Genomic DNA, 27,585 nt, shown 5'->3' on the forward strand with positions numbered 1-27,585 from the left:
CTAATAATCCCCGGGAAGACGAACCAACCAGCCCCCTATACAGGAGACGCCAACACAACCTGTTAGCTGCCGCGGCTCGACTGTTTGTTTGAATTTGAATATTGACGACGGTGATTGAATATATCTAGTATATTTCACTTACTTTTCGTAGTTATTCGTACTTGTTTCGTAGACGTAGATGACTGTTGAGTTGACTTAAGACAATACTACACTATCTCCAAAATCGGAATGATCCGTTCTCTAAAAACCACTTAGGATTGGGTTTGGCAAAATAATCAGACGTGACGTCAAATTAATTAAGACTCAATGCGGTAGACCTTCTTTCTCCGGGTTTTATTTTCGTGATTTGAATATCTTCTAGTACATAAATTTTGACGTATGATTCTAATTAAACTTTGACTATGACAATTAACCAAATCTTAGATTCAAACTCTATTATAGAACTCAATGTAAAACACAATATAATACTCGAAAATTAATAAAATGCGTCCTTACTCTTGGATCGCACACACTGGAATGGAGATTCGGGGGAGGTAGTACTACAGAGAGAGTCGAAGCTTTCTCTCACGCAGGGTGCTTACTTCTGTTTGAACATAGCCATTCAGAAAGGCTGTTTCAACATCCATTTGTTCTATGAGTAAATTATTTTTACAGCTGTATGACAATAATATTTTCAAAGTTTGCATCTTGCCTACTAGTGAATAAACATTATCAATGTATTCTTTTTGTTGAAAACCACTCGCAACTAGTCTCGCTTCATATACATTATTGTTTTTCCTTTCAAAAACTCATTTAACATCAATGACCTTTTTATTTTTTGGTCTTTCAACAATGTGCCAAGTATTATTTTTCTTTAGACTATTTATTTCGGAGTCCATCGCAGTTTTCCATTGTTTATATTCATTTGAGTTTAACGCCTTCTCAAATGTATTCGGTATATTTGCATCAATGTGATTTACATAAATGAAATGAGTTACAGGATTCCCATATCTATTTACAGGACTTTTCTTTCTATTTGTCGCTATTTTTACAATAAAATTTTCTCTTTTTTCATTTTCTACTTTTTTCGAATCATTGTCGCTTTCATAATTATTTATACGATTTTCGAAATTAATTTCGTTACTCCTACTGGACTCGAATGTCGAAGTATAAGTCAATTGATTTGTTTCGTTCGAGTCTGCATCAGTATCGATTTCACTTTCGCTTATCAATTCAATGTCTTTTAGATCATCGTTCTTTTCTAAGCATATTAATTTTATATTTTCTTAAACTACTTGTACATGTCTAGCATGAATAACTCTACCGTTGACTAAAACTTAACTCCGCTGTATTTGCAATTGTACGATTCTTTAGATAAGCAACAGTTTTTATAATTTCTGGCCAGTATCGCCTGTTTATTTTTGCTTCACACATTAAGCATCTACCTATGTCCATAGCTGACCTATTGTATCTTTCCGCTACTCCATTTAGTTCATGGACGTACGGTGGGCATGTAACTAGTTCTATTCCTTTAGACTTTACAACAAAGCCGATGCGACCCTTAGTGCACTACTCCTGTGCACTGTCGATATCTTCCGTGCATAACTGCTCACCAACATGGCATCCGCCCATATTGTAGCCCCGTATAAAATAATCAATGTAATTACACTGGCTAAGAGTAACTTCGTTTCTGGCTTGGCCCTCCAACATTTGGCATCAACCTTGATAGAGCAGCACTAACTCTTGCTGCCTTATCTCCCACTATAGTAAGATGCTCTTTAAATGTCAATTTTGCATCTATAGTGTTGCCCAGGTATCTAATAGTTGGTAGGGAAATAATTTCATGCCCATCCACCGTCAACGTAATCGTCTCCATTTTCTTTCGGCTAAATATAAGGATAGCTTCCGTTTTATCGGTAACAAGCTTTGGACCTGTCTTGATTAGCCACTCATGAATTATTTGGACAGCCACGTTAGCAATTTCTGCAACTTTATCCTTTTCTTTTGCTACTAGCAACGCTGCGATGTCATCTGCGAGTCCTATAACTATTGCCTCTTTTGGTAATTTTAGCCTTGAAACTCTGTCGTACATGGTGTTCTACATTTGTGGGCCCATCACGAATCCTTGGGGGATGCCTTATGTGACTTTGTAGGCTTCTGTGCCATTTTTGTATAGTATAGTAGGATTATGTCCTTCAGGTAGTCCGACATAATCCTTTTAACACACACAGAAGTACTTATTTTTTTCGTAGCGCCTCTTGTATCTCATTGCAGTTAGCCGAATTGGACGAATTTTTGACATCTAGCGTAATGATAGCACAGTACTTCTTGGATCCTCCTTTCCATCTTTTTTCTTTTATCGCTGATTAAGCAGTTTCGATCACCAAGCTGACGGCATCTCTGGTAGAGCGCTTCGTTCTGAAGTTAAATTAGTAACCAGCTAGTCCACTTGATTCTTGTATGGCCTGGTCTATCCTTACGCAGATTATGCATTCAAGAATTTTGCCCGAAATTGGCCAATACCAAATCTAGAGGAAAGAATGTCTTTAGAAGCACCCGCTCTCCTCGGTTAGTCCTTTAGCTGCCTCACTCTACTGTCCAAGCGTTAAAATCACCGGCAATGATCACTGGCTTTCTTCCTGCGATATCCTGTACTAATCGGTCTAACATTGGTTCGAATTCTTTGATTGGTGCATTTGGTAAGGCATAGCAGCTGTAGATATGTATATCCGATATCTTTGCACGCAAAAAACCTTCCACCCGCGTAGCTGATTTTTCAGGAAAGCAGCGTCCCTGCATGCTTAGATCGCCGCTTTGCCCGATCCGTCAGATTCCGATGTTGACTGTTTCAGGTTTCTATGGTGCTCGCACACAATGGCTACGTCTACCTTCTGCTCACGGACATACTGGTGAAAGAGGTCCTGAGCTATTTCACGGTGTTTAAGATTAAGTTTTACAATTCTCATATTCTCTTTTTCACTACTCTTAATGCTGCTTGGTAGGCTGGGCATGTGGCTTGTTGTTGCAGTTTTAAAAGCAGTGTTGACTTCAGTTTTACGTGCTTGTACAAATTTTACAAATATGTCCAAAGCCTAAGGCATTTATAGTATCTGAGTGGAGGAGGGAGGAGAAGCTGAGATTTACTTATTACGAAAAAAACTATATAATATAAGAATATACGTATAAATATATTATATCAATTTCAATGGTGTAGTCTCTTTAAATAAAGAAGAATTTATGTTTCTAATTCCTCACTGATGAATTTAAAGAACGAACCTAAGAGGAAACGCAAATATAAATTATTTTCAAAGGTGCTGTTATTTGAATGGTAGTACTGGAAATGGAAGCTAGTGCTGAATTTTTTATCGTTACAACTTATGAACAAAATTATAACGATATAATAATAATGCAAAATACAATAATATAATACAATATAATAACAATACATTAATTTTTTTCACTTCCTGTTGGCTTTCAGTTTACTATTGATTAATTTCCGATTCACCCCTTAGGAGTAGTTTAGCAAATATACCCCGTTTTTCGGTCACTTGGTTTTCATTTTTGATATTTTGACGAATACGCAATCGCGTGTATCGCACTAAACCCGTAGTTCCATACTCGTCCACCAGGTGGACACGGCGCCGCTGAAGCATTGCGTACTGGCATCACGGCTTTTTATATCGGACTTATGCCCGCATAAGTCGCAGCAGTGGTCTCGTCTCCGGCTGGCAGGTGCAACCTCCAGTGGTAGAGTCAAGAGGTGCGACTCCTAGCTTTTAGGTAACTACCCAAGTTAGCCGTCAATACCGTCACTACCGACACTTAAGGGTACTACCGAATAACTGATGACGGCCAGCTCTGGTATAACACCGCGAATATTATAGTCTATCAACTAAATATTCAAGAAGCGTGCCCTTTACCGGAACCAACCGCACAAAGGCCTTGTGTTGCCAACTTATACATATTTTATATCTAAGGTTTTTCTAATATATATATATATATATATATATATATATATATATATATATATATATATTTAGTTCAATCATTAATTAATTTCGTTCTCACTAAGAACCCTTATATCATCCCTCGGGAGACGGTATATCTGTCCGTGTGCTTCATACCTGTGGGGCGCAACCCGCGTGTGAAGTACGCTGCACTAATGGCCACCTTATTGTGCGGCCGGCTTACTCACAGCGTTACAGTATATTTCCGGTTTATTGCCAGTTACTTTCGATCACCAGGTCATTTTGTATTTTCTTCGATTACTTCCAGTCATCTTTCGGTCGACTTCTGGTCTATTTTCAGTCAACTTCAAGTTTACCTCAATCCCTTAGGAGGTTTTGTAGATAAAGTAAACTTATAGTCGGATACTACCAATGACCAGACACATTTTAATATAATAGAGGATTTTTTGAGTTTGTGTAAAAACATGTTGTCTACTTAGTGGAGTTTAAGCCACCAAGTCTCATTTTCTTTGTTTTTACTAGTATATGGTAGGAAAACAATCCGTTTTTACATTTTGTAAACGCAATTTTATAATAGTGTTTTTTTAGTTTTTTCTAATAAAATTATTGAAAAAGATAATAAAAGTAAATTGCTTAATATGTATCTGAAAAAGAATAAAATTACCTGTCTTTTTACTGCGGAAAATGTATTCATCATTCTTTTAATATACACCATAAAGCGGAATTTGTTGAAATCGTCTTTACTCAAAAACCAAATATTGCACCTATCTAAAAATTAACATGATTATTGAAGGTTATCAGAATTTTACAGCACTTTAATTTTAAGTCATTTCATAAGGCAGATGCTAAGGAAAACATTAAAAATTGAAAAAAGTCGTTTTTCTGCGTGACGCGATAACTGGAGTAAAAAGGAAATAATCAAGTTCAAATTTTGGATTAATTAGCAGTATATAGCACCATGATCTCTTTCTTTGGGATGTTTATAGAATCAGGTAGTTTTCTTGATACTAAGGTTCAAAAAATTTATTTTTCACCCTGTATACTTTGTATAGCTGGAAACTGCATCGCTTGAATCTCAGCTTTTATTTAATGAATTTTTATCTACCCAGGCTTATTTCTCCTGTTTTTTTTTCTTACCGATTGATGAAAAATAAGATTGTCAGACTCGCATGGGCGCTTTTTAGATTACTAGCGATTTTCGATGCAATATACGCGAACTATCCTAATCATTATAATTTAAAAACTAAAAATGTCGTTAAAACTTGGTTATTAGAACTATAAAACTACTTTAATTTCAAGTAATTACATTTCCTTACAAATAAAAATGCGCCAAGATATCTACCGCTTGGTGGTGAAGAAAGATTGTCATCAATATGTAATTAATACAAAGATTACGTTCAATGCATTTTTTTCAAAGTGTCTAGGAAAATAAGATAGATATAATGGCAGAGATATCTTAACTAATAGAATTGACACCTTGTTTACAAATATATATGTTGGTAAAAATGGTGTCAGTTGAAAAAGGGAGAGTGATGTCTCTTGAAACTTAGTTCAACAATTTTAGCTATGCTAGAGAGAGAGAGAGAGAGAGAGAGAGAGAGAGAGAGAGAGAGAGAGAGAGAGAGAGAGAGAGAGAGAGAGAGAGAGAGAGAGAGAGAGAGAGAGAGAGAGAGAGAGAGAGAGAGAGAGAGAGAGAGAGAGAGAGAGAGAGAGAGAGAGAGAGAGAGAGAGAGAGAGAGAGAGAGAGAGAATTATTATTGATTATGGAAATGTAACTGATTAGAAATAATTTTATCTTACAGACGAAAAAGTACAAAAACTTTCTAGAATTATTTATAAACTAAAAACAATTCTGATATCAAAGCAATACATAACGTTGAAGAAAGCTATGTGCCAAAGAATTGTCAGCGGTTTTTCTATTATTTTTGCTTTCCTTGTGGTTACCTCCTGCCACGGCATTTCCCCTTTTGTTAGCTCCTGCATCGAGGATTAAGATGTGCCTGCCCCAGAAGCTTCCTTATTATTTTTTTCGTTTTTTTCTTGTGACTCTCTGGTTGCCCCTTCAGTTGAATTAAAGACATTTCCTTCTGTTTGCTTGGCGTCATTCCCGATTTAATTAACGTCATTCATGTCGGTAGTTATGCCGGATCGACGTTCCTACCGTCTACATCGCTTTGTCCTTCTTATTGATAAGCTGCAGCCCTGGTGGAGTTTTTATTCGACTAAGCATCAGTCCAAGGCTCTCCTTACTCTTGTTTAGAGCCATTTGTTCATATTTTAGTCGTTTGGCCAGCCTCATAATCGTCGCTACGTCGTTTTTAACAGGCTTGTGGATTTTTGTCGCAACTGACACTATCGCGTTCACTGAGTCTAGCTTTTCTTGTATCTTCTCCCAAGTCTTCTTACTATCCTGCTCTGTCGTACGGATTTTATTCCAGGCTTCGAGTATTTCCTTCCTTGCGCTTGAAGTAGCCGCATTTATGGCGCCAGTGCTTGCGTTTTCCAGACTGATGTTATCGTCTGTTTTCTGGATGTGGTACCCAGTTTCATTGACACTTTTTGGTGTATCTAAAGTCCCCAAGTTTATTCTCGTGGGTGTACCTACTTTCTACTCGTCTTTCTCTCTAAATCCTAGCTTTGCTGGCGTGTGATCTGGCCTTGCGCTACAGCGCTAGTTGTCCTCCAAAAGCATACAGGGGAGTAGTGAGGCCCCCCTTTTGTCTATGTCAGGACTATGTCCGGGCGCTACCCGGCACCACATAACCATCAGGATTTTTACTGGTTATAGGGCAACCAGAGCAGGTAGGCTAAACCGCCCCGAGCACTGTACTTACCGGCAGCCTAGGAGTGTCATAACCCAGTTTATCTCACATCCTTCCCCCTCAGCAGTCAAAGTTAAGTCGCACTGCGACAGCCAACAAGCGTCTGCTCAGCCTTGCTCTAAAGATCTAGCCTCGTTTTATGGTGGGTTTTAATGGGTCTTCGTAAGGCTTTTGGTCTAGGGGGGATATTTTATTTCTCTCTTATCATCTAAAGGCAGCACTACGTACAAAGCACTGTATGCCTACATCGAGCACTTTTCTATCCGCCACCTGAGGAAGCGCCACATGGGGGTACAGCCTCCCCCTTGTGGTATGTGTGCGTGTGTGTGTGGGTGTGTGTGAGTATGTGATCGACGAAGTATTACAATACCTTTTTTAATAATGAAGCTGAATCAAAAAACAAATGCACTGTGATATTAGGAAAGCGGCAACAAAAATTACACACTTTTTTTAGAAGTAATAATTTAGATTTATAATCAAGTTTTAAAATGAAGATTATATATAATAGTATATTTACTTTACAGGTAACTAAATCATTAAGAGGGACAATTAGTGATATACAGCAAAAAATTGGAAAACGTATGTACGAAGCCTGTTTGTCAGGACGAATGCCAGAAAATAAAGATTTATGCCTTAAGGAGGATCTGATGAAAATCAAAAGGTAATTTTTAATTACTAATGCATCAATAAACATGATAATAATTAAATATACAGGGTGGGCCATTTTAATCAAACCAGTCTAATAACTCCTAAATTAAGCCATGAACAGAAAAATTGTTCAGATGAAAGTTGTCCAGGATCAAGGGGGACATCTTTTTGTGCAATTAGTTTTGACCTTGAACTCACATTTCAAGGTCATTTGAAGGTAATTTTTTTTTAAATAGGAACCCCTATTTTTGATAGCAGATTCGGAAAGAACAGGAAATTTTACGTCCGAAACCGTATTTCAAAATTTTTTTCATGACCTTCACAAGGTCATTTCAAGGTCAAATGTTAAGAAATACTGTAATTGCTATTTAATCGCATTTTCTGATAGAATAATCGTAGTTAATGTACTTTTATGATGAATATTCAAACCCAATGTGACAATGACCATGAAAATATTGATCTTGAAAACAAAATAATTCCCTAATTTCCGCGCTACCCAGGAACAACGACGTGGACGTATTAGGATTATGTTCCCTTTGGGGTGCTTTTTTAACGTGAGTCCCCTTGCCTCTCACTGGGGTGCTTGTTTACTGTGAGTCCCCTTGCCTCTCACTAGGATGCTTCTTTAACATACTAATCTTATGTGGTAATCGTGATACGAGCTCTTAGAAGTAATCTGAGTAATGTGTCGTGAGTAGGACGCCTTCTTAGAGGAAAGCGTTCAGCGTAGAGTCGCACCGCGGCTCTGGCATTGTATTGGGTTTCGCCTAAGATCATTATCATATCAACAATTTCATTGGATTGATAATCGCCCATGTTGAAAATTTTGTTTATAATAAGAAAAACTATTTTATTTACATTCACTCTTTATTGAAATTGAAACTAAACCAAAATAAGAAAGTGACAACAAAAAAAAAGAGGAATTTTCAAACTGTATAATTTTTAAATCAAATTTGTAACTTCTTATTTTCTTACGTTAAGACATTGTGATTTAAATTGAAGACAGCGTGAGAACAATCGTTACAATTCATATTAGATTAAAGAAATTCAACTTAAAAAAAACATCTAAACTGGAAGTGATGCACTTTGGCAAATACAATTATTAAAATTTTTTTTTAATATTACAAAAGCAAAATGCTGTTTAATATTTTATCTTAAATAATGTATTTTTTAACATCCTACCTTTATTGTTTAACCATTTTTTACGCTTTTGAAACGTTAAACTTTTACTTGACTCTGCTTCGACCGTGAATGAATTGACAACATTGATTTTTAACGTTCTATTTTCCACTCCCATTAAGAACTCAGATATTTAAAATTATCATGTTTACTTCAAAATTTACTTTTGACCACTAAAAATTTGTTAACGAATGTTAAAGAAGCATCCTAGTGAGAGGCAAGGGGACTCACAGTAAACAAGCACCCCAGTGAGAGGCAAGGGGACTCACGTTAAAAAAGCACCCCAAAGGGAACATAATCCTAATACGTCCACGTCGTTGTTCCTGGGTAGCGCTGAAATTAGGGAATTATTTTGTTTTCAAGATCAATATTTTCATGGTCATTGTCACATTGGGTTTGAATATTCATCTTAAAAGTACATTAACTACGATTATTCTATCAGAAAATGCGATTAAATAGCAATTACAGTATTTCTTAACATTTGACCTTGAAATGACCTTGTGAAGGTCATGAAAAAAATTTTGAAATACGGTTTCGGGCGTAAAATTTCCTGTTCTTTCCGAATCTGCTATCAAAAATAGGGGTTCCTATTTAAAAAAAAAATTACCTTCAAATGACCTTGAAATGTGAGTTCAAGGTCAAAACTAATTGCACAAAAAGATGTCCCACTTGATCCTGGACAACTTTCATCTGAACAATTTTTCTGTTCATGGCTTAATTTAGGAGTTATTAGACTGGTTTGATTAAAATGGCCCACCCTGTATATATATCTACTTCTATATAGAGGAGATGAGCACCAAAATAGACCAGGAAAAGGAAGAGAGAGAGAGAGAGAGAGAGAGAGAGAGAGAGAGAGAGAGAGAGAGAGAGAGAGAGAGAGAGAGATTAGATTAAATAAGTTTTATTTCTGTACATTGTGTTGTACAATAAAACATAACAGTATAAAGTAAAACTAGTATATATAGAGTGAATGTGAAATGATATATATATATATATATATATATATATATATATATATATATATATATATATATATATATATATAGAGTGGAGGAGTGTAAGTGTTTGTGAGATGATTATGAGCTTTCAAGTGCATAAAAATATTCTTTAGCTAATTGTTTGAAGTGTGACATGGATTTAGTGTTGCGAAGGCGTGATGGTAGCGAGTTCCAGAGGTATGAGGCGCTTATATGGAATTAATCTTTCAGCGTCTCCGTCTTGAAAGTCGGGATGTCCAGAGGCGTCACCTCCCCCCTCACAGGCCTGTGCGCGACATGAAAGTCTCAAAAGGCCAAGATGTAGGAAGGCACAGCTGTGTTAAACAGTTTTCGTAGAAAACAGGCTGCCAAGTACTTGTACAGGCAGTTGTAAGCCATTGCAGTTCACGCATGTAGGGGGTCATGTGCTCGTCCCTCCTTACACCATAGATGTATCGAATTCCCGTGTTTACAAGTCTCTGGAGTTTTGTGTCAAGTTCTTGGGTCGGTCACAGTATACCAATGAGCAGTAGTCGATGATTGGAAATAGGAGTGCTTGCACGAGATGTTTACGCAACCTGAGATTGGTACTTTTCCTGCAAAAGTAAAGCCTATACATTAATGAGTGAGCACGTTTGCATAGTTGTGTAACGTGCTCTTTCCACGTTAGTTTGGAGTCAAGCACCAACCCCAGATTGCGCACGGATGATTCATAGTCGACCCGGGCTCTCCCTATGTTGATGTAGGTGTTAGCAACAGTTGGTAAAGCATTAATGTAGTAGGGGGAGCCCAGGACAATTGCCTTAGTTTTCAGGACATTAAGTTTAAGGTGATTTTGTGCAGCCCAGCCCAGCATTATCCTTTCGGCATTAGCTCTCATCTTGTCAGAACGAGAATCGAGCTCCTTAAGGTAGCATTGGCTGTATATTTGCAAATCATCCGCATAGATTAGATGGGACACATCTGAATCCAGGCAAAAACCAATGTCATTGATGTACAACGCGAACAGCAGGGGACTTCATCAGTCAGCTTAATTAAGCCAGACTGTGGCTGTGAGCGGTACGGAAGCCTGTTTGTAGGTTGTCAATGAGTAGTCTTGATTCAAGATATTCCGAGACTTGCCTGTGCACCAGCCACTCCAGCCCCTTTGATAAAAAATAGAGGAGAGAAATTGGACGGTAGTCAGTCAGGGCTGTTGGTGAGCTAACCTTGTTCAGTGCTCGCTCCAGCGACATCTTCCAGGCGGAGGGGAAGCGTGACTCGCTTAAAGACAGGTTGAAAATCCGACATAGTAAAGGAGCGAGTACGGATATTGCCTTTGAAATTACAACCTGTGGGATGCCATCGTTGCCTCTGGCCTGGGTGTGGAAGTGCTACACAGCAGCCAAAACGTCCGATTCTGTAATAACCTTGAAGTTGAAATGCTCAGGGAAGTCTAGACTCTCGAGGGTACGCAGAAAAACCTCAACTGCAGGAGCCAGTGGATCATTTGAGATGGAACTAAAGTGTTTGTTGAGGTCTTCTGTAGAGAAGCGAGAAGGTGATGGTGCTTTAGAGGTGGTGATTCCAAGGTTCTCAAGCTCTCTTCAGATCTCAGCGACATCAGTTAGGGTTGACAGGCGTGAATAATAATTCAGCCTGGCCTCCTCAATCTGTCTGTGAGCGTCGTCCCTTGCTACTCTATAATAATATCGATCACAAGGTAGACGAGTTCTGCGAAACCTTCTGTAAAGACCTTGTCTGTCCCGTTCAGTCAAGAGATCACGAAGAGCCGTGGTAAACCACGGGTGACGTTTACGTCTTGGAGTAACAGTCCGTGATGGGGCGAGATGATTTATGGCGTTTGTTAAGTTAGCGTTGAGAAGTGTGATGCATTCGTCGAGTGATGGCGTAGCGAGAGATGACCAGTCACATGTGCCAAGGAAGTCCCTTAGCTTCTCGGCACAGATTCCCTTATAGTTTCTGTAAGAGTATGCTTTAGGTACGTAGCGTGGGATCTGTATGAGTCTTGTAGTGTGATAGCAGGCGATCCTGCTCATCAATTAAGCAGAGGTCAAGCCAGGTGTCGGAGTCCTATTTATGGTGCGTGGCATCATAAGGGACCGACAATAATGAGTTTTCCTCAATATAGGCCTTGATGAACTTGGCATCTTCGGATGAGGAGAGTTGGTCAGGGTTGAAATCACCCATAATGACCTTTGTGGAATAGTTGTGCATAAAAGTAGTCAGCTGTTCAATGAAGTTATTATCCTGAATAAAAGGGGCATGTGGTGGACGATACACGACTCCCACAAAGATGGGTGAAACTCCCTTCGCGGGGACCTCGCAGAAAAGGTACTCCGGTTTACCTGGCTTGCCCGACCAAGCTCCATCAGAGGATGATAATACGTTTGCAGTCAGTGAGTGATGTATATTGAGGGCCACACCTCCTCCGTTCCTGTTTCTGTCACGTCTGTAGAGCGTATAGTTTTCCAGTGAAGGGATAGAAGTTACCTTCTCATCAAGCCAGGTTTCCGTCACAGCTATCACGTGAAAGAGGGGACGAGTGGACAAGAAGAGCCTGACCATCTCAATGTGACCCGTAAGAGAGTTCGCATTGAAATGGCAGACTCTTAGACCATCAGACAGAGTTACCTTAGGAGTGATTGAAGATGTGGTGGACGATTCAGATGATGGTGATCTACGTGGAATGAGGGGTGTGTACTTCAGATGGCTGTGATCGAGTCTAAAAAATTCTTCAGATCTTCATCCGACGCAATCTTCACAGCACGATCCCCCTTCTTTAGCTTGATGTATATTCGACTATCCCTCACAAACGTGGTGCTGCCGTGCTCTCTTACAGCCTCCCTTACAGTTTTGCGGAGCCGAAGGACATCAGACGGCAACCATTCGTTGACGTTGATGAACGAATCCGGAAGCGGTAGTGCAACGCGGACCTTATGCAGCAATTCGCTAGACAGCTGCGTAGTATGTAGCTTCCGAATCTTGATTTTAGCAGAGATGAGCGAGTGCATGAGCGTCCTGGATAGTGAGACTGAGAGCGGCAACCTGACTGCTCCAGGGCTTACATCAGAAGCGTCCGCAGTGTCATTGCGCGCTACTCTCATCCTTCCCAGGGGTCGCACAGAGATAATGTCTCTCTCCGTTAGCTCAGCATCCAAGGGCCGAAGAGCTGCATAGACAAGGTGCCTTAAGGATGTCGTCTCCGAAATGGTCAGGCCGGTTATGACCAATTCTGCAGAGAGCTTTGCCTGGGACGACACAACGCCATCCAATTGCGCCTGGATTCTCGTGTTGGCTTCACGGAGCTGCTGGATGGTCTCGGTAAACAGCGCCGGAGCATTCGATGGAGACGAAGAAGAGCCAGCGCCACTCGCCAGCAGTTGTTCAAGCTTAGCTTTAATCTTTCCTGTAGCGTGTTTGTTGCTGGGGCAGAGGGCTGCTGCTTCGTGAACATGGAGAAGAGGTAGAGGTGCTGCGTGGAGTTTTATTAGCAGCTACCAAGCAGTTCTTGCAGACTTGTATAGTCTTGCCACCTTCCTTAATTGTCTGAATAAAGGATCCACTTAGGATGGTAGTACCTGCCACATTCGTCGCATTTGCGCTGATTAATAACTAGTATTATTGCACAGAGCGAAATAGAGTGCGTGCTTAGCTTACCACCAGTGCCAGAGAGAGAGAGAGAGAGAGAGAGAGAGAGAGAGAGAGAGAGAGAGAGAGAGAGAGAGAGAGAGAGAGAGAGAGAGAGAGAGAGAGAGTGAGAGTGAGAGAGAGAGAGAGAGAGAGAGAGAGAGAGTAACTGGAAGCTGAACAATATGGGCTTACAAGAAAAAATATACAAAAAATGGAGAAAGGGCTGCAAATAGCGGAGGGTAAAATAAAAGGAGAAGATAAAGATATAAAAGAAACAAAAAGAATAGAGGGAGGCGTGGAAGAGGGAGGAAGAAAACAGGGAGGCGGATAAAAGGAATCTGGATGGGAAGTTAGAAAAGAAGAGGAGGAAGACAAAAGAGGAGTTAAAAGGGATACTAGAGAAGATAGAAAAACTATGATAGAAAAAAAAATAGATAAACATAAAAATAGAGAGACACAGATACGGGAGATTGAGGAGAACGGAACAGGGGCCGAGGCGTGGAAGGATAGAAAACAGAGAAAAGAATTAGAATAAAAAATAAAGGAGGGGGGAAGAGACAGGAAAAAGTATAACATAATGATAACGGGCTGGCAGGATAAGCACTGGGACAAGAAAACGGTGGAAGATTGGATGAAAAGCAGACTAGGGATAGAGATAACATTAAGGAGGACTTGAATACAGAAAGGGAGAATTCGCAGGATAGGCGCAGAATACAGAAACTGGGAAGAAAAAGGGTCAATTACAAGAGAAAAAGCAAGGTTGCAAGAATCAGAAATATTCATATACCATGTCCTAACATGGAAGGAAAGAAGAAACAAGGAGAAATTAATGGAATTCCCAGCAACAGAAAGGACGGAGGGCAAAGAAGTTAGGATAGGTTACAACAAGTTATGGATAGAAGGGGCAAAATACATATGAAGAGAAAGGGAACAAGACCCTTTTCTGAGAAAAAGGGGACAGAAGAGGAAGAGAAAAGGATCACAGAATGGCATAAGGATAATTAGTTGGAACGTAGCAGGAATAAAGGGATTGGATAAGAGGGCATGGGGTAACATAAGAAGGCTTGGTGTGATCTGTCTACAAGAAAAGTGGCTAGAAGTCAAAGATGGAAAATTTTGGGAAAAGAAATTAGGAGGATTCAGAGTTCGAGCAAGAAACGCGAAAAAAGGGGAACATAGAGGGATAGTGAAAGGGGGAATAGTGGTGGCAGTAAAAATAGGAGAAAACGGAGAAAATAGAATGGATAAAGGAAAAGACGAACGAATTTATAGGAGCAAGGATAAGGAGATGGGGGATATATGGTGGATAGGAGCGGTATACATGAGAGAGGAAACACAGGACAACTATAAGGAAATGGAAGATATGTTAGAGAAGGCCAAAGGAAAGAAGGTAATGTGGTGCGGAAATGTGAATGCGAGAACGGGATTTGAAGAAGGTGGAATAGATGAAGAGGGAGTCACTAAGACGAGAGTATCGAAAGACGAAAAGAAAAACAGAGAAGGGTTAGAATTACTAGACAAGATTAGGGAGAGGGGGGCCTCATTATGATAAACGGAAACACAGAAGGAGACGAAGAAGGAGAATACACATGCATAGGAGGGGCAAGCCGTTCAGTCATAGACTACATAATAGCTAATGAGGAAGAAAGAAGAGGAGTAAGTAAACTGAATATTAATTACAGGTTCGAATCAGATCATAATGCAGTGGAGATAGAGACGGGCATAACGAACTAGGGTTACGAGAAAAAAGAGGAAAAAAGGTCAGAAGGAGCAATGCGGACGGAAAAAACAGTAGAGCAATTCCAGGAAGAATTGAACGAGGGAGAAGAGGCAACGGAATGGACAGAGCTGAAACGGAAATTAGAGAAAGCAATCAGAAAGAAAAAGGGAAACAGTAAGAAAGAAAAATAAAACTCTTGGTGGAACGATGAATGCAGAAACAAAAAAACAGAGGTAAGGAAGCTGGGTAAAGCAATAAAGAAAGGCGTAGGAAGGAAAAAGTATGTCAAAGCGAAAGGAGAATGAGGAATATTGGTAAAAAAAGGAGGTTGATATGGTAAAGAGGATAAGAGAAGCGGGAGAAGACAGAACCCGGAAAAAATTTTTGGAAGTGGTAAAATGTAGAAGAAGGAAGAGGAGAATGAAATGTAGCAGTGCAATAAAAAGTAAAGAATAGATATAAAATTTCAAAGAAAAGTTAGGGGAGGAAGAAGAGAGAGAGAGAGGGGGGGGGGAACAAGCAAACAAGGGACAGAGGAGGACGAAGAGGTTACAGGAGAAGAAGAGAAAACTATTGAAAACGAGGTGAGAAAAGCAATAAAAAAAATGAAGAAGTGAAAGGCGCCAGGAGCAGATGAGTTACAAAACGAAGTATGGATATATGGGAAGGAACAGGTAATAGAAGAACTAACAAAGATTCTGGATAGCATTTGGAAAGGGGAAGACGTACCAGTGGAATGGAAAACGGGACTAATAACACCTTTATTTAAGAAAGGGAAGAGGGAAGACTCAAAGAATTACAGAGACATAACTCTTATGGACACAGAAGACAAATTATATGCGGAAATAATAAGGGAAAAGATGGTGTTAAGTTGTTCTCTTACGATCTAATATATTATTGTTGTACTTACTTTGAGTCGATTCTGCTCTACCAGCTCTTCTGCTAAGGTCGGCAGAAACAATCGCGCTGGTGGATGCAGGATGTTTATTAAATAATAACTCCTTGATTGTAGTTTTAATTATAATTTATTGAATGCTATTAGATCGATTTCGTGGCTTAAATACTGGTAGCTTTGTCGACTCCTGGAGGGTCTCAGGTTAGAACCCTTGCGAACGCGACCAAAAGACAACACTTCGAGAGCTCAACCCCGAGGGAGCTCAAAAAGAGGTCCGTTGGGGACGCTCCAAAAAGCTACAGCCGAGCAGTGGCTACTGACTTAAAGGTGGCCATCGTTCCGGTCAAGTACCCGGAGGAGCGCCTTGACGAGGACTAGGGAAAGAAGGTCCTATAGGCCTTGGAGGAAGAGATTGATGACGCCCCAGACGGAAGCTATTTTCCGAGTTTCATGGACAATTGTTACCAGGGGGGGGGGTGCACAGATCTTCCACTGCAAGAACCAAAAGGACAAGGAGTGGTTACTTAGTAATGCCACTAAATAGTCATGTAGGGGGGGGGGGCAACTCAAGGCTATAGGTATAGGAGACCTCCAGAAGCTGGTCAGAGCGATGATCTACGCCCCCGGAGTGCATACTCCGGAGGTCGTGGTAAAGCGCTTGAAAAGGCAGAATACCACACTCACACCGGACTCTCGGGTGGTCGCTGAAACCAAAACGATAACGGTGGGCACCGAGGGAAAAAAGAAGGAGGAGACGGCCATTCGGGTGCTGCTGGGAAGGACTGAGGTCGAGGCACTGAAGGTCCTTGACTTTAGACCTTTCTGTGGAGGCGGCAGGGCACACGTCGTCCCGTCAAGGAAAAGATCGAGGAAGAGCCCGGACAGACGGAAGTCGAGGTAATGAAGGTCGATCCCGGCCTCAAAAAGGATAACATAGAGGTTAATGCGGGTAGCGGTGCTCTCGAACAAGATGGCTGATTGGGGGAAACGCAACAGCGTGAACAATATGAATGGGGTCAGATTTGTACCGGACACCACCATAGAGTTTACGCAGATTTATCTGCACCATTGCAAGAGCGCCTCGGCGATTCTAGCTAGACGTATGACGGGGGTGCGTACAGGTATTTGCCTAATCCAAGAACCTTGGATTCACAACAGCAAAATCGCAGGCTTAAATAGAATAGGTACACTGATCAGCGGCAGTCCCGTCTCGACTAGAACGTGCCTTATTGTTGAGGGGTTTCAGGTGGAGACGGTGCCAAAGTACTGCTCAAGGGATCTATGTACGGCTAGGGTAGGCTACAAGGGTACCGAAGGTGAGCAGAAAGTCATTATGATTGCCGCAGCATACTTTCCTAACGAGAAAGCGTGCCCACCAGAGGAAATAGTCACATTAATTAGAGAATGCAAAGCCGAAGGCACCAAACTTATAATGGGTTGTGATGCAAACGCACATCACACATGTTAGAGAAGCACAGACTGCAATTCTAGAGGAGAAAGTCTATTGGAGTTCTTAGCAGCAACGAACATGAACTTCTGCTGCAGCAGGGCATGGCTATATTAGTCCCAGCCTTGTAAAAATTGTACCGAGCCTGTCTGGCACTGGATTATGTGCCGAAAGAATGTGGGCAGGCGAGGGTGGCTTTCCTGCTGAAACCAAGTAAGACACATCACGCGGTCGCAAAGGACTTCAGGCCAATCAGCATGACCTCGTTTTTACTCAAAACCCTGGAAAGTCTGGTTGACAGATATATTAAGGAGTCATCACTAGTAGAAGCGCCGCTGCACAGTAAGCAGCATGCTTACCAGACAAGAAAGTCAGTGGACACAGCGTTGGTGGACGCGTTCAGCTTCATTAAATAGGGCATGAAAAACGGGTTTGGTATTGGTGGCTTTCCTAGACATCGAGGGTGCTTTTAATAACACGACCGGCGAGGCGATTTCAGCAGGTATGGAGGAGCACGCAATACCAGCAACTGTCGCCAGGTAGATCAGCGTTATGCTGAGGACCAGACCGATAGTGGCTGCCTGGAGAGCGTACTCTTGCAAAGGAGTGGTGAGGAAGGGATGCCCACAAGGAGGGGTGCTGTCACCGACACTATGGTGCCTGGTGGTGGACAGTTTGCTCTGCATTCTGAACGAGGCTGGTATAAACGCACAGGCATATGCAGACGACATCGTCATCCTGAATAGGGGGGACGACGAGGACGTGCTAGCAGGTCTAATGCAGTTCGCACTAGGCCTGGTGAAGAAATAGTGTAATAAAGTAAAACTGAGCGTTAACTTTAACAAAGTCAGTGTCATGCTGTGTAGGAACAGGTATAAAACCAAGCCGATGGAAGGGCTCCAACTCTATGGAGTTCCCCTGAAAGTGGTAAAGGAGGTCAAAAAATACCTGGGAGTCACGCTCGACGCTAGACTCAACTGGGGGAAACATATCAAAGAAAAATGCGAGAAAGAGATAGGCACTTTCTGGGCCAGCAGGAGAGCTTTTGGCAATACCTAGGGTCTAGAACCGGATAAAGTGAAATGGCTATCTGACGCAATCATAAAACCAAGACTCACCTATGGGGCACTGAAATGAGGCCGCAAATGTAAGTTGAAAACTCACACAGGGGCTCTATACAGGGTGTAAAGATTGTTTATGGGAGGAATCACGGAATCCATGCGAACGGCACCTCGCAATGGAAAGACTGCTCAACGAAATGTTCGGATTTCAAGGATGCAGCACATCTGAAACAAGTAATGCCGCTAATGGAATAAAGAGGTTGTGACAAAATGTCGGAAAAAAATTATTTCTCTAAGCCGTTCTCGATCATAATCCCAGAAAGGGAAGAAGACCACTATGCTACGGTGTTCCAGGCAAAAACCAGGGCCACTACAGAAGCTGCTAAATAGCTGTTGGAGAGAGGCACAGGATAAAGAACTGTAAGCTTCTGCTCGGATAGCAGGGCAGCTCTCATGGCGCTAGACAGTATCAATATCTCATTAAAAGAGGTACTAAGGTGCAGACAGGCACTGGAATCACTGGCAGAACGAATCGAATTGCAAAAATTAGTTTAAATATCTCACCGATATTCTCCCCGATATTCGTCCTTTTCATCTGAACCAAATCTGCAGATTACATCTTGTGGTATGCATGAACAGATACAGCTGTCGTCAATTCATCCTCACAAACAAAAAGCTTAAAAAAAATATACCTATACAAATATTTACTTGCAGCATCTTTTTCATCCAGATCAAGTCTGCAGATTACATCTTGTGGTATGCATGAACAGATACAGCATTCGTCAATTCATATCCACAAACAAAAACCTTAAAAATAGAGTATATTTACGCAAATAATTACTTGCACCATTTATTTATATAAATCATTTCTGCAGATTACATCTTTTGATATGCATGAACACATGCAGCATTTGCCATTTCATATGTACAAACACATAACTTTAAAAATTAAACATGTCTGCACAAATAATTATTAGCACTATCCCTTCCATCTAGACTCAATCTGCAGATTACATATTGCGGTATGCATAAATACATACAGCATTCGTAATTCCCTATGTACTAACACAAAGATTTAATAAAATGAGTATACCTACACAAATATTTACTTGCAGCCTTTTTTTATATAAATCAATTCTGCAGAATACATCTTATGGTATGCATGAACACATACAGCATTCGTCATTTAATATTCTCAAACAGATAGCTTTAAAAAAAAAAGTATACCTACACAAATGTTTGTTTCCTATTTCAACTAATTTTAATATGAGTATACCTTCACAAATAATTACTTGCAGCATCTTTTTAATCCAGATCACATCTTCTGATATGCATGAACACATGCAGATTTCGTCATTTCATATCCACAAACAAAAACCTTAATAAAAAAGAGTATATTTACGCAAATAATTACCTGCAGCATCTTTTTCATCTGGATCAAATCTGCAGATCACATCTTGTGATATGCATGAACACATACAGCATTCGTCATTTTGTATGTACTAACACATAACTTTAAAAAATAAACATGTCTGCACAAATAATTATTAGCACTATCCCTTCCATCTAGACTCCATCTGCAGATTACATATTGTGGTATGCATGAACACATACAGCATTCGTTATTTCATATCCACAAACAAAAACCTTAAAAGAAAGAGTATATTTACGCAAATTATTACCTGCAGCATCTTTTTCATCTGGATCAAATCTGCAGATCACATCTTGTGATATGCATGAACACATACAGCATTCGTCATTTTGTATGTACTAACACATAACTTTAAAAAATAAACATGTCTGCACAAATAATTATTAGCACTATCCCTTCCATCTAGACTCAGTCTGCAGATTACATATTGTGGTATGCATGAACACATACAGCATTCGTTATTTCATATCCACAAACAAAAACCTTAAAAGAAAGAGTATATTTACGCAAATTATTACCTGCAGCATCTTTTTCATCTGGATCAGATCTGCAGATCACATCTTATGATATGCCTGGACACATGCAGCATTCGTCATTGTATATTTAGAAACACATTGCTTTAAAAAAAGAGTGTAACTGCACAAATAATAATTATTTGGAGCATCTCTTTTATCGGGACCGATTCTGCAGATTACATCTTGTGATATGTATGAAAACATACAGTATTCGTTATTTTTATTCACTAATGCATTGCTGTTAAAAAAGAGCATATCTGCACAAATAATTATTTTCAGCATCCCTTTGATCTGGACCGAATCTTAAGATCATCTCTGATAATGTATGTAAAATATACATGTATATCTATGTGATGCATATGATTCATAAAATGATTCAGATTAAAAATGTAAATAAACATATGTATCATATTTTTCTGTGAACATTGTTATTTACAGCATCTAACATATCTGGACCAATCTTACTATGTTGTATGGTATATGTGTACATATACATTACTAATAATTATTTACTAAAGAAGATAACGTGTGTGTGTATATATATATATATATATATATATATATATATATATTAAATTTCATATCTGTATGTAAATATATGTTCCGGACGTAACCGAGGGGTACTAGGGATACGAGCAAGTGCAACGTATTTGTTTTTATTAACATTTATTTTGCCTTGTATTAGCTTTAGCGAACGTTTTTCTGTTACTTTATTCCCACATGCTCGAATCAACACGGCTGATCTGTGACTGCCAGGCCAGAGAGTTGAGTGGTGGGAGGCTTTCGCGCGGGCACATGAATGCGTGCGTATAGCTATAGATATAGAGAAGCGCGCGCACTTCTTCGAGTCCCTTCGGTTGTCCTCGGAATAGCGCCTTTATTTCACCGGGCCCCAGTTTTCGGCGGCGTTTAATGAGTATAGGAAGCCAGTTCTCGGCGACAACTTGTGAGAGAAGGTCACACTAGGACCTGATCGTTAGGAGATTTTAACAAAGTCATAATATCAAGTGGCGCGGTAGCGCCACGAAGGCGACTTTGAGAAGCAGATGAAGCCGCGGCGCCCGTGACACTATTTACTTCTATATTGGTGTTCGGATTTTTCATGATTCAGAAAAAAATGCTTATTGTTACTGTTCGTAAGATTTTTTGGCTTATTAGTATGTTTTCTGAGCTAAACTATGATTTCCAACAAAAATATTAGTGAAAAAGCTGCTTATTTTTATAATATGTGAGTGTATAATCCACAAATGCTAAAATTACGTTTTTCTTCTTCATCCTGAAATGTGAAAGGACCATTAAGTTAGCCGCAAGAAGTGTTAGGACCGTAAAGTTGGCCGCAAAGCTATATACAGATGACTTTCTCAAGAAAATATAATAATATATTACGATATTTTGCATTAAGAGGTTGCCAGTGCATACTCTGCGTTTCGGAGCTGTAACAGTAACTAGCTTGCCAGTATAGCTGATGACAAGGTCTAGGTGGCGCGCTCCGTGGTTTTTTGTGATTAGGTGTAAAAATCATTCGAGGAAGGTGTCTAGAGGTACAGGGTGGTCGATAACGACGTCTAGGTAGTTAGCCCCGTGGTTTTTGGTATATCGGTGTAAAAATTATTCAAGGGCGGTGTCTAGATGTATAAGGTGGCTGATGACGAGGTCTAGGTGGTGCGCTCCGTGGTTTTTGGTGTCTAGGTGTAAACATCATTTAAGGGCGGCGTCTAGGTAGGTGTACAGGGTGGCTGATGACGAGGTCTGGGTAGTTCGCACCGTGGTTTTTGGTGTTTAGGTGTAGAAATAATTCGAGGGTGATGTATATTAGAACAATCAGTGATTTCATCTTACAATTAGTAATAAAAATGTTACAAAAAAGGTGTGGTCGAATGGTGCTAAAGATGCTTATATTTTATTTTTACGACTTTGAATATGAAATAGTCTAAACAATTTTAAGAAAAAGGATTGAAATCTCTAAAAAAATTAACTCTTAAAAAAGTAAAAGGTTAGGTGAGTTTGATATATTCCGCAACAAAATTACAGATAGAAAAGAACTGACATTAATCAAAAGTTAATCGAAAGAACTGAGATTAATCAATTAATCAAAGTCAAGTTTATTATATTTAATTGTAATGAAGCAAAGAACAACTCTCAAGATAATTACTACGTTACTTGCCATGCCCGTTTCATTTTGTTTATTGGTGAACAACTAATTTTCTTTTTATATATATTAGAACGTCATACAAACACTATAAGTACAATAATTATTTTTGTCATTTTATATTCACAAACACATAGCTTTGAAAAAAGAATCATATCTGCAGAAATAATTATTTGCAGCATCCGTTTCATCAGGATCAAATCTGCAGATTACATCTTGTGATATGCATAAATGCATTCAGCATTAGTCATTTTATATTCACGAACAGATAGCTTTAAAAGAGAGATCATATCTGCACAAAAAATTATTTGCAGCATTCTTTTGATCTCGACAAAAACTGCAGATTACATTTTGTAATATGCATAAAACCATACGGCATTCGTCATCTCATATTCACAAATAGATGGCTTAAAAAAAAAAACAGCATATTTGCACAAATATTTAATCGCAGCATCACTTTTATCTGGACCAATCTTTAAACAATATTTATTCGTCCATGTATATACAGGGTGATTCTAAACCAATACAACATTTATATACTATCGTGATCAGCGTAAAAAACTGAGTCTAGGGGAATTATTCCGAAAAATTTTCCTCCACTTTTCATTTTCCCAGTCAAGAAAGAAAAATCACCCCACCACTGCGCCCAGCGGAAAAGCGCGTGAGGGGAAGTGAGCACGGCGGCCGCGGCGCCGTTGCTAAGGAAGTCGGCAGCGGCGAACGGAGTAACAAAGAGAGCTGAAGAGATTGAAAAGCGCAATTCTTTCGCAAAGTCTGACGATCTGCATGTGCGAATGATTTTCGTTCAACTGATAGAACTAATTTTAATAAATTTTCCAGACACTCAATTTCCAGGTCAAGTCAATGAGAGAACGGCGAAAGCCTCGATTTTGGAGCATCTGCTGCAGTTTTCCTTCGCTAATATTTGCAATTCAAATTCAAAAAACGTCAAGAGCTGTCTTTGGAGCAGCTGCGGCTGTCTTTTCGCGATTTTTCGGCCTTTTGAGATTGGCAAACGGCACAAGGAGCTCGATCTGCGTCGAGACCCGGAAAATACGGCTTTTTTTTAGAGCGTAAATTCAGAAAACGGTGAGAGCTGCCCTTCGTCACACTGGTAAATCGCACGAGAAAACCGCGGGCCTATTAGCGGAACTTTATGCGGAGCTTTCTGCGTCTCTTTTCGAGGGCCTATTAGTGGGTCTTGCTACGGCTCTTTCCTCGGGCCTATCAGTAGGACTTTATGCAGTACTTTCTGCAGTACTTTCCGCGGGCCTATCCGCGAGCCTATATGCGAAGCTTTTGTCGGGACGTTATGCGGGCCTATCAGCGAGACTTTATGCGGGCCTATTAGTGGGACTTTATGAGGTACTTCCTGTGGGACTTTATGCAGACATATCCGTGGGACTTCCGTGGGAAGTCCCGCTAATAGGCCCGCACAAAGTCCCTCAGATAGGCCTGCATAAAGTCCCGCAGAAAGTATTGCATAAAGTCCCGCTAATAGGTCCGCATAAAGTTCCGCTGATAGGCCCGCGGAAAGAGCCACAGCAAGTTCCGCTAATAGACCCACCGAAAAAGCCGCATAAAGTCGCACTGATAGGCCAGCGGAAAGTGATTCTCGTGCAATTTTCCAGTGTGACGAAGGGCACAGCATTAAGTGTCTGGAAAATTTATTAAAATTAGTTCTATCAGTTGAACGAAAATCATTCGCACATGAAGATAGTCAGACTTACGAAAGAATTGCGCTTTTCGATCTCTTGGGCTCTCTTCGTTACTCCGTTCGCCGCCGCCGTTATAGTAAAAAATTAGCTGTAAAGTTTTAGAATGGGCTTGACCTTCTACTAGAAATTATGTAGGAAACAAACATAATATAATGACTAATAAGTGGTTTTACATTTAAATTTGACACTTATAACCTAGTACATTTCATGACAACTGATACCAACATGAGGTTGTCGGAGTCCGGATTCAGATTTTTATAATTTAAGGTTTAAAATGCAAATAAGGTAACCTTAACAAACACACACACACACACACACACACATATATATATATATATATATATATATATATATATATATATATATATATATATATATATAGCTTTAAAAGTGTTTTTATTGAAAAATTCAGAAAATTTTATAAAAAAACTATTTGGATAGGTTTAGTTAAAAATGCATCCCTTATGATCTACAAATCATTGAAAATAGGCAAAAATTGCTTAGAACCTCAACTTTGACCAGCTAGAACTCGAAGCCAAATGAAGGAATCGAAATTTTTTATTGGGAGTCAGGTACAACATATAGAACATATATATATATATATATATATATATATATATATATATATATATATATATATACAGTTTGGGCAAAAATTAAAATTTTTTTTATAATTGTTTAACAGCTTCCAATCTACCTGGACCAAATCTTGAAAATGGTTTTTAGTAGGAATGTATATTTTTATCATATGCACCTGTCTATATCATTAAATAGTTTTTTATTTATAAAATACATGAGGTTTTGTGTAATAAATGCAAAAAAAAATCGGAACCGACGGACAGACGGACAGTCGGACAATTTTAAGTTCTTTTATTGCTAAAAACTAAGTGAAATTTGATGACCTGAATGATTTACGTTCAAAGAAAATTTCTACTGTGCAATAGATTTAATTTGTTTTTTCTACGAGTACTGCCGACTGCTTTTTGGTGTGAGTAGCTGTCCGGTCCCCTTCCCTTCTTGTGCTCTCTCTCTCTCTCTCTCTCTCTCTCTCTCTCGAATTTTTGTATTATAATTGAAATTCTGATGTCTTCCTATCGCGTTTTATGTACGTTAATGATTTTAATTATTCAGATTTTGTTTCTACTTCCTGTTACGTTGTCGTTTCTCGTTTCTGCTTCATTTTGATCAATTATTGAATATATTCGGATTTTCTTAATGTCATTTATCTGTTAGTGGAAATTTGGTTATATTATCTTTCGCTGCATTCATGTTTGTTGACTAATTTTATAATAATTGATCTTATTGTTTCATAAATTGTAATATATTAAAATGCAAAAAAGGAAGCATTTCACAGTATTTTACAGGAATTAGAGGTATAGTACGAATTATTTTTTATATCTAAGTGTTTCTTTTTTAACAAAAATAGAGAATTTATTGATATATTTAGCCAAATATTATGTAAATATAACTATCAGAGTAAAATACTTCAGTAACGTTTATTTGCAGATGTTTATATGCACTGCAAAGAAATGGACTTCCGCCAATAACAACTCATAATATAATTGATGACTGGAATGATCCCGTATTGAACGCTATAAGACGATGTAACTTATTTAACACAGTAAATGATCGTGTTAAGGTACTGTATTAAACATTATTATTAATCTTAATATTCAGAATTATCAAAAGACCAAGTTATATTGCTGATTGGTCTATAAATCGTCTAAATTTATTAAATATTTAATTAGGAAGTTAAATATTTGTAATATTGTGCAATTTAAAACGTTTAAAATTTTCAAGCGTAGATGATTTTAGAATCTCAAATTTAAGTTCTTTTTTAATACTTTGATGCTAGTAATATGCATTCTCCGTTTGCGCCTACCGACATTGGATACATGCTTTTTAATAATAGCTAATTTTCTCCATGTTAATTGACTATAACAGCATTTAAACTTTGGCATAAGACAAAGCAAAAGATCTAAATTTCACACGCCAAAATGTACAGCATACATAGGTATAAGTCTAAATCTGATGTGCATGATACCTCAATGAACTTATCCATTCGCTTCATGTTAAACGCAGTCTTGTTTTTAAAATATATCGATAGATACAGATACTAAAACCACAGGCGCATATGCAAAACTATAACAATCTTAGATTATATTGCACTAGAGAATCAGCAATAGATAGTTTTGCAACGGTAGCTTAAACTTCGAGAGCGAAGGCAGAGTCCGTAAACTTTGCGGGAGCAAGTTCTATAGACGTGCACTCTGAATTTATTCAAATCAGTGTCCGTTCTTGTTTTCAGAATAAAGATATCTCGTAACAAGCAAATTTTTTGGAAAAGGACCAAAAGGTACATTAACGCTGCCATAAAATACGTTCGTCTCTCTCTAATTTTTATCCAGTCCAGCTTTCTCCTTAAGAGTGATATGCTTATACCTTCTTACGCTATAGATATACCTCAAATAGGAATTCTTTAACCTTTGCAGTCAAGTCTTGAACCCTGACCCGTCAAGATACACTACGGAGCAATTATCCAGGTGAGAGATGGCAAGAGCCCTGGCCTGTTGTTAACGTAACGTCTTGTTAGTACAGGATCTGAATGATCTGAGCTTATAAAGAGCTCTGTTAACATTTTGGCTAACTGCTTGCACCCGCGGTTTCCACGTTAATTTAGAATCTACGACCACGCACTGAGGTTAGTAACGTAGTCTCGCTACGCTCGAGCCCTAACCTCAGGATGTGCAAAAAAGTGCTACTTAGGTCACATGTATCATAATAGCACAGATTAAGATAAAAAAAAAACAGAAGATGTGAGGAATGACCTACTAGCTGAATCTAGTAGCTGAATCTATTGAAGAAAGTGATATCGAACTTCTAAATACTGAAATCATACTGTTGAAAAGGTTAGTGTGTGAATTAACAGAGAAAAATTACCTTCTTAAAGAAAAGTTACAAAACACCAAAGTGGGACTGACATTAAGTTCCGCATGCCTTCAGATACCATAAAGTACTCAAGATCAAAACAGAAAAAAGTTTCTGAAACATCTGTTGAAAAAAAAAATAATAATAACAACAATATCGATGTCATGAAGTCTGTGATCGAATATCTCACAGCTGAAAAAAAACATTCAAACAAAAAACATCTACGTGAATAAAAATGATAAGTTCATTAAAAGCTGCCTGAATGATAACAATGCTGAATTGACTGAGACAGTACGAGAAGAAAAACTAGTGGATGAATGTAACATCATAATGGATAAACTAAATAATCCGAAAATCATGATAGTGGGTATTGGCAATTGCCAATAATTATAAAAACATGGAAAAGAAGGATATCGAGAAGGACATCAATGAAAAGAATTTCCGTTGATTACCCGATTAAACCTACTTTACCTCCAAGTGAATCAATCTATCACAGCATGAAATTAACAAACAG

The 27,585-nt window shown here is 39.0% G+C and overlaps 1 protein-coding gene across 8 annotated transcripts in view; it reads left to right on the forward strand.

Moving 5' to 3' along the window:
- Positions 1–27,585, forward strand: part of LOC100119226 (glycogen [starch] synthase) — a 489,541-nt gene that overhangs the window by 325,976 nt on the left and 135,980 nt on the right. For all 8 annotated transcript variants that reach the window (XM_032601246.1, XM_031930050.2, XM_032601245.1 and 5 more), the window contains 2 exons: positions 7,294–7,430; positions 25,650–25,782. In XM_032601246.1, coding sequence (XP_032457137.1) covers positions 7,294–7,430; positions 25,650–25,782 — 270 coding nt within the window. The remainder of the gene's footprint in view (positions 1–7,293; positions 7,431–25,649; positions 25,783–27,585) is intronic.

This window comes from Nasonia vitripennis (genome assembly GCF_009193385.2).
Source record: "Nasonia vitripennis strain AsymCx chromosome 1 unlocalized genomic scaffold, Nvit_psr_1.1 chr1_random0003, whole genome shotgun sequence".
In the NCBI taxonomy this organism is placed as follows: Eukaryota; Metazoa; Arthropoda; class Insecta; order Hymenoptera; family Pteromalidae; genus Nasonia; species Nasonia vitripennis.